The following is a 19,517-nucleotide window of genomic DNA, read 5'->3' as shown; positions in this document are numbered from 1 at the left end:
CGGTTGAAACAAAAATTTTGATTTCCTTGAAAAAAAATCATAAATTTTAAGAACAATGAGTTAAACGACAGAAAAAAATTTAGAATTTATTGCATTAGGAGTAACGAAATGAATCCTATACCGGCACACGGGTTATCATGTAAATTGCGAATTTAATTTTTTAATTATCCAAGGAATCTTAACGTTAATTTCAAGACTAAAACCTAGTTCAGTACCCATTCCCTTCGTAAACCGGGAATCGAAGCAAAAGTAAGTTAGTTGTCCTAAAGTCATTCTTCCGCTTTTTCGAGGCTTAGTTCGTCCTGGACTGGAGTATGCTGTAAGGTTTTGGAGACCATACCTACAGAGGGACATAGACTTGGTTGAAGGGGTGCAGAGAAGAGCTACGCGTGTCCTTATTGGCACACAGGGCTTGAGTTATGAAGAAAGACTTCATTTTTTGAATATGTTTACATTGGATGAACGCAGGTGTCGAGGAGATATGATCGAAGTGTTCAAAATTTTCAATGGGATGGATAGGATGGACCATGAACTTTTAGTACACCGCCAATCGACTGCTTTTACAAGGGGACACCAGTATCGATTGGTGAGGGACAATGCAAGGTTATGGTGTCGCAGGGAATTTTTCTCCAATAGGGTTGTTAATAAATGGAATAGCTTACCCCCGGAGGTAGTAAATTGTAACACAATTGACACGTTTAAAAAGAAATACGATAAACATGTTGGGGTAAATCGGGAAGCTATCCATTCTTAGAATAAGACAACCATAAGTATGCTTTATGGGCATTGTATAATATTTTATCACGTGTATATATTGTTTATAACTTGTGTTAATTGCATTTTTAATTGGGTTGCTGTATTTTTGAAACATATGACAACCATATTTTTATGGGCATCTTTTTATCAGCCACCTCGTTGGGCATTTTGCCTGTTGTGGTGTTGTATTTGTATGTGTATTTGTATTTGTATTAACAGCGAGTTAAAAAAATATTGTTTGGCAGTTACATATAATAAATATTACTTTAATTTAAAATTATTTGATAATTTTCAGTTAAATATATAAACAGGGTTTCTTATAAATTCTTAAACAATTTATGAATTAATAAAAGTTGGAGGAATAGGTAATTGGTATATATTTAAATGCGCGGTTTGCCAAAAACAGGAAGATATTTTGGTACAGGAAAAAGTTTAAATTTTTGTCGATAGAGAGATCTCTAATACGAAAGCAAATTGCTGAATTTTCGACCTGAAAATTTCTGTGATCTCTTCAGCGTCTGAAACTTTCGCAACGCTTCAGCCGGAGATTCAAGGCTGAGGTGTAATAACTTCACCAATGCTGCTTTATCCACCAATGGCAATATCGTAATACGAACGCGTATTTATTATATAAGCGTCAGCAACAGGAAAATTCAGAAATAAGCTGTTAATCATATGCCCTGTTTTTATCTGCACATTTCCATTCTGATTTGTTCTCTTGCAAGGCTCTCTATCGACAAAAATTTGAACTAATTTGTTTTTCTAAAAAAAAAAAAAAAACGAATTTGTGGAACACCCGGTATTTCGTGTCGTATTAATTATAAGGATTTTTTTTTTTAAATTAATAAAGAATTTTTATGTCTTAGAAAAATTTCATTCTTTGATTAGGTAACCGCTTTCTTTTAATTTGATGTGTTTTGTGTTTAATAGTCTATGAATTTTGATTATCACTGATTTGTCTCTTATTATTCTAAATTTTTCTTTTCATGATTTATTCCATTTTCTTGTTTTTTTCCCTCAATTATTTCTGAAATATTTTTCTTTGATTCCTTTTATTTGTCTGCTTTAAATTTTATTCATTGTTTTTTTTCCGGATTTTTTTCTTAGTCTTTTCCATCCTCGATTTTCTTTCATTTTTCTTTTTGATATCATTTTTATCTATTTTTTAAATTATTTTTATTATTTTATCTTTATTATTCTACATTTTTAATTTCCTTATATTCTTTATTTGCATTTTCCTTTTTTTCCCTTGATTTACATATTTCTTATTTTTTATTCTTATTTTTATTGTTTTTTGTTTTTTTTCCGTTTTATTCCTGTATCTCATCTGATTTCTTATAATTTTTGTATTCAATCTTGATCTTTTCCGTTTTTATTCCTGGACTTTGTTTTTTTTTATTCATGAACTTTATCTTTAAATTCCTGTTTTTTTTCTTTTTATTCATGAACTTTATCTTTAAATTCCTGTTTTTTTTCTTTTTATTCATGAACTTTATCTTTAAATTCCTGTTTTTTTTCTTTTTATTCATGAACTTTATCTTTAAATTCCTGTATTCCTGCTTTTTTCTTTTTATTTCCAGATTTTTCGTTAAATTTCTAATTTTTCTTATCATTTCTGATTTTTCTTTTCATTACTTTTTTTTAGCTTTTCATTCTTGATTTTTCTGGCTTTTAAAACTATAAGAAAATGCCATTCACATAATCATTGAATTTTCATTTCAAGTCCATAAAAGACTGGACTTTACTTTAGAACTTCCCATAAACTTAATAATCATATCTGAATTCGATAATTATTTGATTTTGAATTACCGTCTCCGCATCCCAAACCCAAATATCTTCCGCACAAAAACATATCTCAGCCAAAAGCCTAAAAAAAACAAGTCAACTACAAACAAATTCACAATCAATTACTATCAAACGATTGCCGATGACAACAACACAAGCTCATTTTCAACGACTTTCAGAACCATTTAAAAAGCAATCCTCCATTACCATGACAAAAAATTGTTTTCCCGACGGCTAATGGCCACCATGAAAGGACCCCCAAAAAAATTATCACGCAGATGTTTTCATCGCCCATATGAATATATAATAAAAGATGCTAATTTCCAACCGCGATCGATTGTCTCCTTCCAAAAATTAATTCTTTTTTTTTACTGTCTTAGCTACCGATACCATAAATTGCTCAAGCCTAAAAGAAAAAAAATAGTCCCTTTGGGAAAAAATGTAACGTACAATTTACTGCATATATGAGTATTAAAAAAAAAGTGGAACCAAATTATCGGACGCACATTCGTCATATTTTTACTGCGAGCTGTCCATCCAATGCCTAGGGCGACCCAGTCCCGCTGTATCATTAAGTCGGGGTCCTCGAGAATATTCCAGTTGGTAAAAATTCCTAAAAATATGCGCGCTCTCATATATACCAATTAACTGAGCATTTATCCATACATATATATATATATATATTTTTTTTTTTTTCCTCAACGCACCACAACTGCGACACAACTGAGACATGCTGTAAACGTCTGTACCTCGAGGACATGAGCATGTTCCCTCTTTTCTTAGAGATTCTTTAAGACATAGAGAATCGAATTCATTACTGGAACGTTAATTTCAGGTAGCCACGTTGAACTTCGGGAGGTAAAAAGAGGAAAAAAAAAAAGTTTGGTGTGACACACCATCAAAATAATTGTCGCCAAATTGGTTCAGTTCCCCATCTCCATACCTCATCATGTTGGGTAAAACAAAAAAAAAAAACACCAACCGTAACCAGACATTCCATTGCCCTTGAGCTATAAGAGATCGAGATAATGATTAGTGCTACCATTGGGTTCGGACATAGGACCGGAAGATTGTATGTACGGTTTAAAAAAGAATAAAATAAGGTAGTACCACCACAATCAATGAAAATTGCGGTACGATTAAGCTCCCACAAGATGACTCGGATTCAACCCTGAATCGGCCCCCATTTACAGCTCGAGTTCGACACTGCTTATTAAAGAAAGGAATCATAAAAACTACCTTCCTTTATTATTATTATTTTTTTCTGTTTGGCCATTTTGGTCCCCGAATGGGTACTTAAATTGGTTCGGTTTTGCTTCTTTTTTTGGTAATTTTTTGTTTAAGAGTAGTTATAGTGGATGATGACAATTTTGTGTTTGACAAATGGTGCGATTGTGGATTTTTCGGAGTAAGAAGATGACGGTGGTTACTTAGGACATTAAAAAAATTGTTGCGTTTATGCACGTATCAGTATTTAAATCGATAAGTATCAGAAAAGAATTAGAGATGGCCGGGGATGTCGGGAATTCGATCGATATTTTTGTGTAATAAGAAGCCGTTTCCTAAAAGTCCAATTATACATGGTTGATACTCCAAAAATTTCGTTTTCTTGAAGAAAAAAATTTAAAATTTAAATTTCGGTTTTTTAAAGAAATATTTATGCATTTTGCTTTTAATTTTGATTTTTTATTGAATTTTTTTTTTCCGTTTCAGCTCTTAATTTTGATTTTTTTTTTTAAACAATGCATATATTCTACCTCTTAATTTTGATTTTTTAAAGAAATTCATCCATTCCAACCCTTAATTCCGATTTTTTTAAGAATAATTGAATCGGCAGGTTGGAGACGGGAATAAAGACCGAAAATGGCAAAATCCCTTTTTGTACTGTAAAGTATTTATGACATGATGCATGTAAAGTATTTCCAAGGTTTTGCTCTACATATACAAACAAATACATATACAAATACAACGCCACAACAGGCAAAATGCCCAACGAGGTGGCTGTAAGTGGTAAGGGAAAAAAAACAGTCCCTATAGAGACTAGATATGGGACTTTGAAAAAAGCGTAAGGTATAATAAGTTAATACGTCCCACTCGTATAGTTTTTCCCCCAACTTCTAAAAAAATTGATTTTTGGACTTATTCCCTTTTAAAAAACAGACGATTCAATTTAACGAGTTTTGCTTTAGATTTCGATTTTTTTTAAATATTCGTTTCGACTCCCAACTTTGATTTTTCAAAGAAATTTATCCTTTCTAGCTCTGTTTTGATTGTTTTTAAAATCAACTTCACGGGGAACATATAAAGGATTGCAAGCTTCTAAGATTGATTCGGAGACACTAAAAAGTAATGAGGTTAAGAATATCAGGTGCATCAATATCAAAGTGAATAATTTTTACAAAAAAAAAAATCCAATAAGAGCCCTGAGTCGAGAAATTTCTAGTGAATCATAACTGAACGATGAGCGAAGTATTTCGTTTGATAAGTAATTACTATATATGAATGATGTTTCTTAAAATGAACGTAGCGTAAAAACCTGTCTTGAACACCTTCGATTTCAAAGACATTAAATAAGTAACACGTATAATATGCTACAGTATTCTAAAACAGATCGAACATACGAATTGAAGAGCAACAACATAGTTTCAACACTGTGAAAAGGCCTACTGTTACCAATTATAAAACCAAGACTTCAGGGCGCTTTAGGCACAATATAAGTAATATGTTGGTTAAACGAAAAAGAACTGTGAAATATTACACCTAAATCCTTCCCAAATCAACCCAATCCTTCCCAATCTTCCAAATCAAAATTACAAATTGATTGATCATCAATACTGTAATCATAAATAAGTAGAGAATGCCTCCGACTATAAGTAATAAATTTACACTTATCAATGTTTAAATACAACTTATCATTTTCACATCATAAATTTTGTTAATATGCTCTTGTAATTTAGTAGCATCATCGAAATTATTAATGACATGAAAATTCAATCAGGCAAATCCTGTATAAATAAAACAAAAAGGAAGGGACCCAAAATCGACCCCTAGGGAACACCAGAATAACATGGATAACAAGAGGATTTATAACCATTAAAAATTACTCTCTGAGATCTCCCAATCAGGTATGAAATATTCATAATCTGATCATTTCTTATTGATTTAAATGGATGTTGACACTGGACTTATTCAAAGTTTATTTAAATACAGGGTCGTCTTTAGAGCATCATGGGCCCCCTGGCCAAGTGATTTTTCTGAGATCCCACCTGTCAAATTCTCGAAAATTTTAACTGGTTCTCATTTTTGTGAGGCCCGAGTTCTCTTGAGGCCCCCGGGCGGTGCCTGGGTGGGCCCATGAGTTAAGACGGCACTGTTTAAATATTGTTGACACCAGAATTCGTTTGGAAATTTCTTAGTCCTTTCATTCATATTGAAATTTTACCTATGCTTATTAAATTTATATAGTTCTGCTAATAACTTTGATCAATTTTAGCTCTCAATTTTTCTGTTTTGAAGAAATCTATTTATTGCAGCTGTTTCTTAGTTTTAAAAGGAAAAAAAAAATTAGTTAAGCTTTTAATTTTGATTTTTTTGGAGAAATTCACCCATTTAAGCTCAATTTTTTTTTTTTGATGAACATTATCCATTATGGCTTTTGATTCATGTTCAGCTCTTCCATATTCTTCTCGTTCAACAATATTAAAATGGAAATAAATTTTTGGAAAATTATTGTTCATGTAAAAGAAGTGTTTGTTGCTTTACGAGGAGATAGCAATAACGGAAAAATACTTTTCTCTCTAGAATGGGTGAAAAAAAGTGAAGATTTTCTTTTAAAATTTGAAAGTTCTTCAATGGGGTTTTCAAATTTATTTCTTCCAATAAGGCTTTTAAACAAATATTGCTAGAGTGTTTGTTTTTTTTTTCAAAATGTACGCATGCCTTGAAGAAATGAAGTTAAAAAATTTTAAAACTGAAGGTTTTAAAACAAGGTTTCATTGCAAATTTGTAGTTAAAGCAAAAAATGACATTCTAAAGAAATAAAATGATAGAAATCTTTTCGATAAAAATACATAAATATGAAATTTATACCATGGTAATCTTTATTTTCCGAAAAGCAGCATGAAGAATAGAAATATATCATGGTTAACACTCAATTTTTAGCATTATAAAGCGAATTGGTTTCTTTCATAACTGACAATATTCAAAATCACAGAAACAATTTCTATAGCAACCGGTAATGTATTGCTCTGAACATTGAATACTCGAAATACGCCTAGCATTTTGCAACCACTTGGCAGTTTTTGATAAAATTTCTTAAGCAAATGGAAAACTTTCATTGATTGCTGTTACTCGCAGCAGAATGTTACCGCGCAAATTTTCGCAACTATTAGCACTACAGGAGTTTCCCGGAATAGTTGTGACACACCAAGAGTTTTTTTTTTGCCCCCTTAACCTTCAGCGAGCACCCATCATCCAGGGATGGTGAGCGTAGCGCAGAGTGCTCCATCATCTCAGGATTCTAGTTTTTTATGTATTATTTCTCTATTTTCTAACAGGTTCGCTTGTACTATGTGGGTTGATTGTAGTAAATTGTTGAGTGGTGGTGGAGTGCCTGCCTTTCCCCGGTCGCTCTTTTGTTGGTGATTATGGGTTCGAGCCCAGGCGCCCTATCATCCCCCATGCTTATAAAAGATATCCGAGAGAAACTGACGTAACTGCTCGCGATTACTATAGGTGCCCATTCTAAGAACGCATGCGTATTAAAAATAAATAGATATTCGAGAATTGGTATATTTAATTACTGCAACCTCCCAGCAACAATTGTTGAGCAGTTGGTACAACAAAGACGCAGTAATCGAATGCGATTGAAAGGTTCATGGTTCGAATCTTGCTAGAATTTACGTTTTTCTTCAATCCTCTCTTACATTAATTCGGATGATTCTTTGGGTTTTCGTCCGAATACACGGAGGGAAAACGATTCTTATTTAAGAAGTGGAAAGGGATTGAGATTCGGATTATACGGTATTTTACGCTCGCGATATCGTTGCGTTTGTGAAACATTAATTTTTTAAAATTTATTTTTGAGGAAAATAATTACAATTCAATCGCAAAACCTCAAACATTTGCATTTTACTATGCGAAAAGTAATAAAACGTGTGTGGGGGCAGCTGGCTGATACGCCATCCCCCCGTAGCAAGCCCATCGTGACCCCCCACACACCTTCCGGAATGTCGGGACGTTTAATAACAGCTTTGAGGAATAAATAAATATAATCATTCAAAAAATTGAAGGTGCAATTTAAAACAGGGTCGGGACGGGAGTCGAACCATGAGCCTTGCAGGTGCTCCCGATTCCACGTCATACCAACTGCTCAACAGTTGCTGCTAGCTGTTCGTAATTAAATATATCAATTCTCGAATATCTATTTGTCTCCAATGCGCATGCTCTCTCAGAATGGACACCTATAGTAATCGCGAGCGCTAGACACGTCAGTTTCTCTCGGATATCCTTTTATAAGCATGGAGAGATGGTAGTGCCCGAGATTATCTGTTTGTATCACTTTCTTTTTTCTATTGTATTATACAATGAAACCTGTATGAAACAGAATGTCAAAAGACTAAAACAATATTTCATTTCAGACAGGTATCAATTTTATAAACATACACCACACATACATTAAGACATTAATCAATGAAGGGACTCTTTTATTTGATTCCGTCGAGAGGGTAGGTTTCCGTCTCATTAAGTGTGTTCGCCTTAGATAAGTTTCACTGCACAGTGACACCTCGGCTTACGAACTTTTCGGCTAACGAACGTGATTCCGGAACGTATTATCTTCGTTAGCCGGGGTATCACTGCATTTGTAACGTGTGAGTTCGCATATAATCTATCTTTCACGAAAGACAACCGAAAAAGAAAGGGAACATTTTTTTTTACTCAGCCGTTTTGAGAGCAGCATTTTTGCGACAATTTACCGCAGCCTAGGGGTTAAATAGGTTACAGCTTTGCATATTTGCAAAGAGTTCTTCAAATCAGAATCGCTTTTGAACGTAAGGTGAGGTGATATTCTTTGCATTTTGGGATTTGAATTTGCCAGTAGCTAGCCGAGTTAGCGACAACAACTTTATATTTGTTGCAGAGCATGTGAGGCTGTGATTTCAGTAATTTGCTAAAATGTTTTGCTCGGATTTCTTTCTTTTTTACCTTGAAATTTGCAATCCGAAGATTTTTTTTCTCAGTATAGTTTGAATCGCAAAGAAAGGTGGTTATGCATTTTAAGAGTAATATATTACTTCATTACATTTATATTATTTCCTATTCTTGAGGCTTTGCACGTCTTGAATGATGCCCTGTATAAGGAGCAAAATTCGAGATAGATTTTTTTGAATGCTTTTTCCGGCTTTCAGTACTTGTCATTAAATATGAAAAATATCATTCGCTCGAGAAAAAAAAAAAAATTGAACATTTAAGGGTTAGAAATTATTTCTTAGTATATTTTTTGGAATCGCCGCTGCTTCGAGAATTTTTCTGAACGATTGTTGCTATTGCGCATTTTTCGAAACCCATTTGTGTCACGAACCTTTTGCACATCTTGGAGGCATTTTTCGGAAAATTTTTCTCTGAGCATTTTTTTATTCTCCAATAAATTTTTTTTGGAAACTTTATTGTGCAGTTTTAGGAACGTTTTTTTGAACATTTTTATAACGTTTCCCTGAAAATTTTTTCTCGTTTCTCTGAACATTTTTCCCGGTTCTTGAACATTTTTCCTGGTTCTTGACAAATTTTCCCGGTTCCTGAACATTTTAATTATAACTTCTCTTGAATTTACGGAACTGTTGCTGTGTGCTATAATGTTTTTGTTTTCGGAGGAAAATTGCTACTTACAACATTTTCCTGAACAATTGTTACTTCAAGCATTTTTGGAACTTATCATTGAGGATTTTTTTTTTTGAAATCAATGCTACTCTGGGCATTTTCCGGAACTGTTTCCTTAGCATTTCCTGAAACCATCGCGCACACCAAGCATTTCACCAAACCATTCTCTGTGTTTAAGATTTCACAAAAAGATCAATCGCAACCATTCCGTTTTGAAAAGTAGCCATTATTCAATCTTGCAATCTCAAAACTAAACCATCAACATCTTGGCTACCAAACTATATCAATTTTGGTTTGGATGACAATTTTCCCGGGACACGTTTGGATGACAATTTATATCGGGAGAAACCCCCATAGAAATGTTCAACAAGATTATGCAAATTGAACAATAGTGTAGAGAAAACAAAAATGATATAAATTCATGACGTGATGTAGCAGATATTAAATGAAGAATTTTCCAATGCTTATTTTTTCCAATTCTTCAGAATTCTCTCTTCAATTTTCTTAAAAATGCTTCAAGGAACCTGTTTTCTTTGAAACCAATTTTGGAGCTGTTACAGCTTCTTAAATTTCTAGGAACCATTGCTAGTTGGAGATTAGGATATTTTGTTTAATATCGCAGTATTTTTTAAAACTAATTCTACTTAAAGCATTTTTTTCTCGGACTCACACAGTGCTGCTCTGACATTTTTTTGAAACCGTTGTTAACGAGAGCAGTTTAGGAACTATTGTTGTTTTGCATTTTTTGGAAACATTTTCTGAGAATTTTTCAAAACCATAATAGCTACAACTACTTTTTGAAATAAGTCTAGCTTCTAAAATTTCTCGAAAGGTTGTTGCTATAGTTTTTGGGGAAAAATGGTTACTTAAAGCGTTTTTTTCTCATTGATGCAACAAAGCTATCTTCAGAGCATTGTTCTCACAATTATTAATTAGAGGATTTTTCTCAACAGATGTTATTTAGAGCCTTTTCTCAACAATTATTCTTTTGGCATTTTTCTCAGCAGTTAATACTAAGAGAATTTTAATCAATAGTTGCTACTTGGAACATTTTTCTCAGCAGTTGTTACTTGGAACATTTTTCTCAAGAGTTGCTAATTACAGTTTTTTCTCAAGAGTTGCTAATTACAGTTTTTTCTCAAGAGTTGCTAATTACAGTTTTTTCTCAAGAGTTGCTAATTACAGTTTTTTCTCAACAGTTGTTGCTTAAAGCATTTTCTCGACTTGTCACTAAGCATTTTTTGAACTTGTCATTGAGCATTTCTTTGATCATTGATCATGTAATTAAAAAAATTTTTTGAAATTACAATTGAGAAAGCCCAAAGCTCAGCCATTCAAATTCTTCGACTTGAACCTTCAATATAACATTCAAACAGCCTACTCTGAGCACTCGATACCACCGCTCACACACACACACAAGCATTTCACAAAACCATTTCTTACTTTTAATTCCCTAAAAAAGATCAATCACAATCATTTCCATTCCCAAAAAACACCCATCATTCAATCACACAATCTAAGCTAAACCATCAGCGTCTTAGTAGCTACCAAACTCTATCAATGTTGATTTCGAGGACAATTTCACTCTGTCCCACTATCATCGCAAAAAAATATTTCGGACCAGCAACGGGGAAGAAACAAAGCAAACAAAACACAAAAGCATGGAAATGTTCAACAAGACTGTACAAATTGAACAATAGTGTAGAGAAAACACAAAAATGAAATAAATTGATGACGTGATGTAGCGGAAATAAATGAAGGGAGGCAAAAAAAAAACCTCTCAAATAATCATTACTGATTGCGTTTTCGTAGAAGGACGAAAAATATGTATTTGTTCATACAGTAAAAAAAAAAAGAGCAATAAAAATGGAATTCATCATGCGGATCAGTGGATGCGCAATGCTGACAGCTAGTACAATGTAAAGCTAATTACGTGGGGCGAATTGGTTGCAGAAATAGATGGTGGATGTTGCAGAGCAACAAATGTCAACATCTGCTAGTTTCGCGTAATCACACGTAATGAGAGGTAAGGAAAAATAAAAAAAATTTGGACGGAGGGAGAGAGAGAGAAATAAGTTCCGAAACGCTCTAGTAAATAATGTTGCTGGTGGCCATATGGCTTTCTATGATAATAACGTGGGGGGGGGGGAGAGGAGGACTATGATGACGAGCACTTTGGGGGGGGGGGAAAAAAGAGGCGGCGGGAAAATGTTATTCTCTAATCCAATGATAACCCGCACCGTAATCGATTGGCCGAATCGACGGACCAAGAGAAACGCTCAGTGGGTAGTCTGGAAGATTGGATCGATTCAGTGGGTGTATTAAGCCACTGCCTACTGCTTTTGTTCGGTTTCCAATGCGTGCAGTACCTTCACCACCACCACCTCTCAACCCCCCCTACCCCCACACGGTCATTATGTAAATACCATGTGTTGATATGATGAGTGGGTGGAGTAGCGGCAAATGTCCTCGTCATAATTATTTCACGGGTACATGCTCGAAAGAAATTGTGAGGAGAATTTAGTATTGTTGTGTTATTTAAAGTATTTTTCCCAGCAATATTTTACTGTGGGCATTTTTCTGGACAGTTTTTACTTTGCCGATTTCCTCCACAAATGTTACTTGGAACATTTTTTCATAAATGGTTACTTAGAACATTTTCTCTCAATAATTTTTATTTTGTTCATTTACGCAACAATTTTTCATTTTTCTTCCAGTTGTGTTATTTTGAGCATTTTTCCCCGCAGTTGTTATTTTGAACATTTTACTTACAGTTGTTATTTTGGCATTTTTCTTACAGTTGTTATTTTGAACATTTTTCTTACAGTTGTTATTTTGAGCATTTTTCTTACAGTTGTTATTTTGAGCATTTTTCTTACAGTTGTTATTTTGAGCATTTTTCTCAACAGTTGTTACTTGGAAGGTTTTTTCTCAATAGTTGTTACCTGGAGGATTTTTTTCAACAATTTTACTTAGAGCATCTTCTTCAACAGTTATTATTTAGAGCATTTTCTTCAACAGTTATTATTTAGAACAGTGGTTTCTCAACCGCCGGGCCGTGGCTCAGTACCGGGCCCTAACACTAGTCACATCGGGCCGTGAGTGATTCGCAGTTTCATTTTTCTCATTAATTTCCCGTTAGCTGTGTGTATGACCGGACCTTTTAATTACGCAAAATAGATTTACCGGGCCGTGGGTTTCCGACCTATGGAAACCCACGGCCTGCTTTTCACACAATTCTTCTGCTTTTTCACAATTTCTCCAAGAGAGCCATTCCCATTATTTGACTTGAGCCTTCAATGTAATTATTCGATTCGGGCGATTTCGGAGCATCGTAAAGTGCAACAGCACATTATTTGGGAAATGCCAGAGCTAGACACTTATTGGCTCTGGTATTTCTAAATAGTGGGCACTTTATGATGCCGCGACATCACCTCGAACAGTTACACTGAAGGCTAACAATTCTTTAAACGTAATTTGCATGTTGTCTCCGTTTTTGTCTCATTGAATCAGACTAACTAAATAACCGTGTGATGGCTCGGTCCATATCCTACGGGACTTCTAACCGTGAAGACATCACAAGGAAACATATTTTCAATGTTTAAAATGTAAAATGAAATATCATTGAATCAGACTAAGTCTTTAAAATTCGAATTTCTGACTGTGGTGCATTGATTGCTGAGATGGAACCCCCCCGCCAGCACTTATAATATAAGATGAGGACCTGCCCCCCCCTCCCCCATTGTTGAAGTGACGAATGGATTTGGTCGCTCAGAGCGCGATGGTATTTATCTCGGTTGCACAGAACACTTTTTTTGTGGCTCAGAGCACGGTCGCACATACTGTAGCACGTAATATATGACTAAGGATACGTAATTTTCTTATTTAAGAAATTGGTAAATAAATGCAAAATCTACCATTTTTGACGAATAAATGTGAAACTTGCCACTTATGAATAAATGTGCGGAAATTTGATTCTTACTATTTTTCTCCGCGAAATCTTCATAATTCATACTTGAAATACAATTACAACTTGAAGCGAAAATAGATGGAAATCTTGCTGAGCACATCAATTCTAAAACTTTCATCTAAGCACAACACTTTAATATTTGGTGTCGTAATTAAATTATAAAAAAAATATTTCTCGTTAGTTTAGTTTGTTCTTTCGAATTGAATACAAAATTTTTTCATTTGAAAAAATGCTTTTGCAAATTAATGCAAAATTTTTCTATTTGAGAAATGTTTTTGCGAATGAATACAAAATTGTGATTGTATATCATATTTTTTTAATTTGCGAATAAATATAAAATCTCCAATTTGATTTTTTTTTTAAATTTACGTGTCTCTAGGATGACTGTTGTTGGCACACAGCGGGGTTATTTTGAGTCCTTTCAGACTTGACTAATTGGATTCTCGGGTAAGTTTCAATTAAAAAATACTGATTTGGACAGATGAATTTTGCTGTGTATTTTAATCTTTTGTTAAGACTTATGTTAATAATCTTACGGTCAGCACCTGGCTAAGACTTGATGTGATAATGTACAATTTTATACATAAATGAGATAAATAATTTGAGGACCCGCAAAAATGCATGGGAGAAATAATTTACGGATAGGCAAAAGAAATCAAAGAAATAGTTTGCTGACAGGCAGAGAATAAGTAAATAGTAGAAATAATTTGTGGACTGGCAAACAATAAATAGAAGGGAAAAAACAGTTCCAGAATTGAAGACAAAATTGAATTGAATTGCATAAAAATACAGAGACTGTTATTAAATCTAACATTATCTATCAGTGATATGAATTTCCTGGACCAGAGCAAAACGAAATATCTGCGAACCGGCATCGATCCTTGGCGCAGCGTTTGATAAGCATTGGGCTGACACTTTTAGATCAGAGATCCTAAAATCCCCTCCCGCACGCAATTTCATAGGCAGCTGTGAGATGGTTCAGAATTATTCAGAAATGACATGAGATATTTTGGGAATAAAATCGTATTCGACATGCCAATATGACTGCGATTCTCAACCAGTGCGTCACGACACTTTTCGGATTCACCCGAAGTGCCATTTTCTTCCAGGGAGTATCACCAAATCCATGAATGCAAAAGAATTTAATGCCTCTTATTGCTATAGTCCGTATAGAGTCCAAAAATGGATCGATTCATGGAAATATTCTATTGTAAAAAATATTTCTTCTAATTGACACTGATAATTCATTATCAGTATTATTCATAACAGGACGGAAATGAATTCAACCCGAAGTAACAAACCATTTTGCAATGGTTTCGGAATCAATGATTGAACATATCTTAGGCAATATTTTGAGATATGAGAAGATAGTTTAATAATAACTCCCATTAATTAAGAATAAGTTTTCATAAAGACTTACGAGTTCGTTACAGAGACTAAAATACGTCAATTTGTTGTTCATAAAAGATGCATTTATATATCAAGTGAAACAGAATTTTATGGATTTTGCGTGTAAAATAAACTAAAACTTTTTGATAAGAAAGGTATATTAAAAGAAAGAGTTTACTCACCTAATATTTTGTTAACGGCTGTTTGGGACGTAAGTAGTTGCCTTGCGAAGTCGTAAGGTCTGAGACCATAGGGTGAGAAATCGTGAACTATTCGAGGTTGAGGCATCGATTCCCCCAAGCGAGTGTTCAGATACAATGGACTTATGCTTCCTATAAAAAATATATTTAGAATAATTGATAAAATGTTCTTCATTAATTAATACTTTTTAATGGGCTAATTTATAATTTTGACTGTAATCAGCAGGACTTGGCAAATCAGAACAAAATTTAGATGCCATCAAAATTTCATAGGTGGCAGACACTTTTATCATATCGTCGAAATTTGTCCAAAATCATGTAATCTTCGACCTGTACGGGACTTTGGAACCCCTCCCTATGCTAGCAGGCACCCTGACATAAGTTCGATAATTTTGTACTGTCCTAAGACTTTGAGATTCAGTTATAAGACGTAAAACAAAATAGGCGCAGATGTCAATTTTTTAGTCTCAATGGCGACCTGGAGCCTAGGATCGACCTGGCTCAGCCCTGTTAATTAATAAGAATTAAAACTAGGGCTGGTCCTATTAATCGGGTCAGTTAATCGATCAGGTCTGAATTGCAGTTAAAAGTTTTAGCTAATCGATCGATCAATCCGATTAAAATTCTAGTTAAAAGTTTGTGAAGTAACTTGATTTGTTTAAAAAAACCGAATACATGTCTTACAAAAATTGAAATTCCTATGCATAATTAATTGGATATAAGTAACCACATATTTAAAAATTATTTGAATCAATATTTTAATAAATAATTTTCTACGAGTCGATTCAAGGAAAACTCTTAATTTCAGTGTCAAATTGAGCATCCTTAATTTCTTAATCATTTCTATATTTGTTTATAGGTGCCGAATAGGTGTGTGAAATTAATAAAATTTATTTTTATAGCATCTATTTAATATTATATAGTTACAAAAAATATCCAAATAATGTTTGATTAAGAATTGATTTGAAAAGTTTTGATTAACCAGTTAAAACTTCAGTCAATTCCCAGCCCAAATTAAAACAATTATACGATAGGAATAGAGATAAGTTTTAAGAAACACCAATAACCATATGTTATTTAAGAATAAATCTCTTCATTGACTTAATTTAAGCTACTGGCATCTGTAAAAATAGTAGATCCGCATGGAAATTATCTTAAGAATCATATTGTTTATGTTTCCATCTTCAAATTACCGAAATTTTTACATATTTTATATCCCAAACAATTCTTTTGAACATGACTGGAAATGCGCTTCCTTACATAGTTATTGAGCGTCAGGGAAGCTAACATTACATAGTTTTATGGATATACGTATTCATTTCATAGTCTTTGTTGTAGTACGGAAATTTGTGTACACACAAGAGACCTGCAATAGCTCTAGAGGGCCAACTCTTGATGGGTAAGCTGTAAGACCTGGTCTATATGGCCAGAAATGTTAGAAAAGTCTTATTAGAGAAAATCAAAAAAGTGACGTTCGGAAAATTTTTCTACCAACAAGAGCTTGCTAATAATGTTGTTTAATCTTCATAGTTTTGTTAGTGATTGTCAGGAAGAAGAAAATTACGGAATTTGTAAAAAATACAGTTATTTCGGCAATTAAATTAAAAATTAATTAAATACCGTATTAACTCGCGTAAAGGAGAAGATTTTCATTCAATTTTAACTGCTTCAAAAACCTAGGTCATCATATATGCGCGAACAGATATCTAGAACAAAAAATATCGCTAAAAGAGAAAAAAAATCAATGAAAAATTTGGATTTATTTAAGAAATAATTCTAGCACCAATGATAATTTTGACTGATTGAAAATGATAATTCAGGATTAAATTAAAATTAATTATTGATGGGAAAATTAAAGTCAGAATGGGGGGGGGGGAAGAAAAATAATCGAAAATGGATGAATTCAAGCTAATGAGAGAAATAGTTCTAGAATTAATGAAAATTTAGGATTTATGAAAGACGAAATTTCAGAACTTGTGGAAAATTCAATACTTGTGTTTGTATCACCATTCGGAGTTCTCCTCAGAATTCATTCAGAAATCTCCTATAAAATAACGCCCCGACTTACGTCACCCTGCATTCATGTCGTCTCCTCTTAAAATGTTTTTGAATCAGCTTGTGAATCCATTATTTGTGGAAAATTTTTCTTAAAAATGCTGAAAGGGTTATAATTCTGAGAAATGCTAAACAATTATTCTGAGAAAAGTTCTGTAAAGTTACCAGAAATTGATTCTGAAAATTCTCAAAAATTTGATTCTTAAAATTCTCAAAAATTTGATTCTTAAAATTCTCAAAAATTTGATTCTTAAAATTCTCAAAATATTGATTCTGAAAATTCTCAAAATATTGATTCTGAAAATTCTCCAGGAATTTTTGGGAAAAATTCTCAGAAACCGATTAGGAAAAAATTCTTAAAAATTGATTCCGAAAAATTCTCAAAAATTGATTCTGAAAAATTCTCAGAAAAAGGTTGATAAATTTTTCAGAAAACGATTCTTAAAATATCTCAAAAACTTATTCTTAAAATATCTCAAAAACTTATTCTTAAAATATCTCAAAAACTTATTCTTAAAATATCTCAAAAACTTATTCTTAAAATATCTCAAAAACTTATTCTTAAAATATCTCAAAAACTTATTCTTAAAATATCTCAAAAACTTATTCTTAAAATATCTCAAAAACTTATTCTTAAAAATTCTCAGAAAAAGGTTGATAAATTTTTCAGAAAACGATTCTTAAAAATTCTCAGGAAATGCTTCTGAAAAATGCTCAAAAATATAGTTCTGAAAATTCTCAGAGTTACAATGTTTTTCATTTGATAATTTTTGCCGCCCCACGAATGAATGAATGAACGCCACGGGCTCCGCCACTGGACTTATCCCGTTGCCGAGATCTCTTCCAGCCCGGCTTTCGTGGCAGAGTCTGAAACAAAGTGAGTGCACCTAACAGTCTGAGTGTGTAATTAGTGTTGTGTCTGACATTTCAGTGCTGCCGCCATTCGATCAGTTCATTTGCCGCCCCACGATCATTTTCTGTCAAAATCATTTTTTGTCTATTAAAATCGTATCTTTGATCATTTTTTGGTCGAAACGATTCCGATAAATTCTCAGAAAATGTTACGAAAATATAATAAAAAATATTATATAAATAAATACTAAGAAAATATTAGTTCGACAAATTCTCCGAGAGTAGTGGTCAGAAATCCTCGGGAAATGGTTCTGAAAATGGTAAAAAAGAATGATTCTGCATTTTTTTAGAAAATGGCTGAAGAATCTCGAAAAATTGTTTAGAAAAATTCCCCTCCCCCCCAAAAAAAAACCCTTAGTTAAAATTCTCAGAAATTGATTAGAAAAATTCTTGAAGAGCGATTTTGAAAAATTCTCAGAAACGATTTTGAGAAAAATTCGCTAAAAAATCTTCAGAAAATTTCAGAAAAAAGATCCTGAAAAAATTCTCAGAAACAAAGATTAAAAAAAATTCTCAGAAACAAAAATTAAAAAAAATTCTCAAAAAATACTTCAGAAAAAATTCTTGTGAAAACCGCTCAAAAATACGTTTCTGAAAATTCCCAGAGCAACACAATGTTTCTGAAAATTTATTCTTGCAGCATTTTTTCCCACATGTGAGTTTTCCAAAATATTTTCCGAGTAGTAACGGTTCCGAAAAACACTCCGAATAACAATCGTTCCGAAAAGAATTCATAGCAACAGTACCCCGAGGATAAGAAGGTTCCAGAAAACAATGCCACAATAACTTTTAATTAAAGTAACCTTGTTTAAAATGCGTCCGTCTAGCAACAACAAATGTTTATTCCCCAATTCAAAACAGTATTTTCATAAAAATAAATGTATCACCGTGTTTGAAACACAAAAAGAAGTGGCCAGAATGTCGAAAAACATTTTAAATTATTCATGCTAATATAATTTAATCAAAATTTTATTTTCTTTAAATTTAAGACCATTCTATATATCGATGGGGAAAAAAATTGCACTTTTCAGTGCATATTTTCCCGATAAAATCAATTCAAAATGTTAGAAATTCCATTGACGCATATATTTATCCGCACAATTCAATAATTCAATACATATTTCAATCACCTCACAAATATTTCACATTACATTTCAATAATATTTTTCAGGGTATCCATGTAAACAAATGCACATTCTTTTCGAAAGTTCATTGTATCATATACTACATAATATATATATATAATTACTGATATTTATTTAAGGAAATAATTATGAAATAAATTGAATTTGACTCCGTTTATATTATTATTATTATTTGTTTCTTTAGGGGAGAAATTGGGGAAAAGCGTAGATATATGATATGCCTTTATAATAAAACTACTTATTTTTTTGTGGTAAATTTGTGCGCGGTTCACGGTACACTGACCACTGAAGCTGTTTAATAACAGGCATAGTACGTGCCTGTTATCAGGCGCCATGTTTGATCTATTTCACTCTATCTTTCTCTCTCTCTCTCTTCCGATGCAATAAATTACCCATCTCTAGTATGAAATTGATCTGACCGACGGGTCA

At 33.0% G+C, this 19,517-nt stretch overlaps 1 protein-coding gene across 2 annotated transcripts in view; it reads right to left on the bottom strand.

Moving 5' to 3' along the window:
- Positions 1-19,517, bottom strand: part of LOC149083554 (paired box protein Pax-6-like) — a 232,089-nt gene that overhangs the window by 55,725 nt on the left and 156,847 nt on the right. For both annotated transcript variants that reach the window (XM_089234073.1, XM_089234074.1), the window contains one exon: positions 14,959-15,108. In XM_089234073.1, coding sequence (XP_089090199.1) covers positions 14,959-15,108 — 150 coding nt within the window. The remainder of the gene's footprint in view (positions 1-14,958; positions 15,109-19,517) is intronic.

This window comes from Pholcus phalangioides, unplaced genomic scaffold (assembly GCF_987345545.1).
Source record: "Pholcus phalangioides strain wild (caught in Gottingen) unplaced genomic scaffold, Ppha-v1.0 ptg000008l_1, whole genome shotgun sequence".
Lineage (NCBI taxonomy): Eukaryota > Metazoa > Arthropoda > Arachnida > Araneae > Pholcidae > Pholcus > Pholcus phalangioides.
The sequence above is the reverse complement of the archived record's forward strand: the minus strand, read 5'-3'. Positions and strand labels throughout refer to the sequence as shown.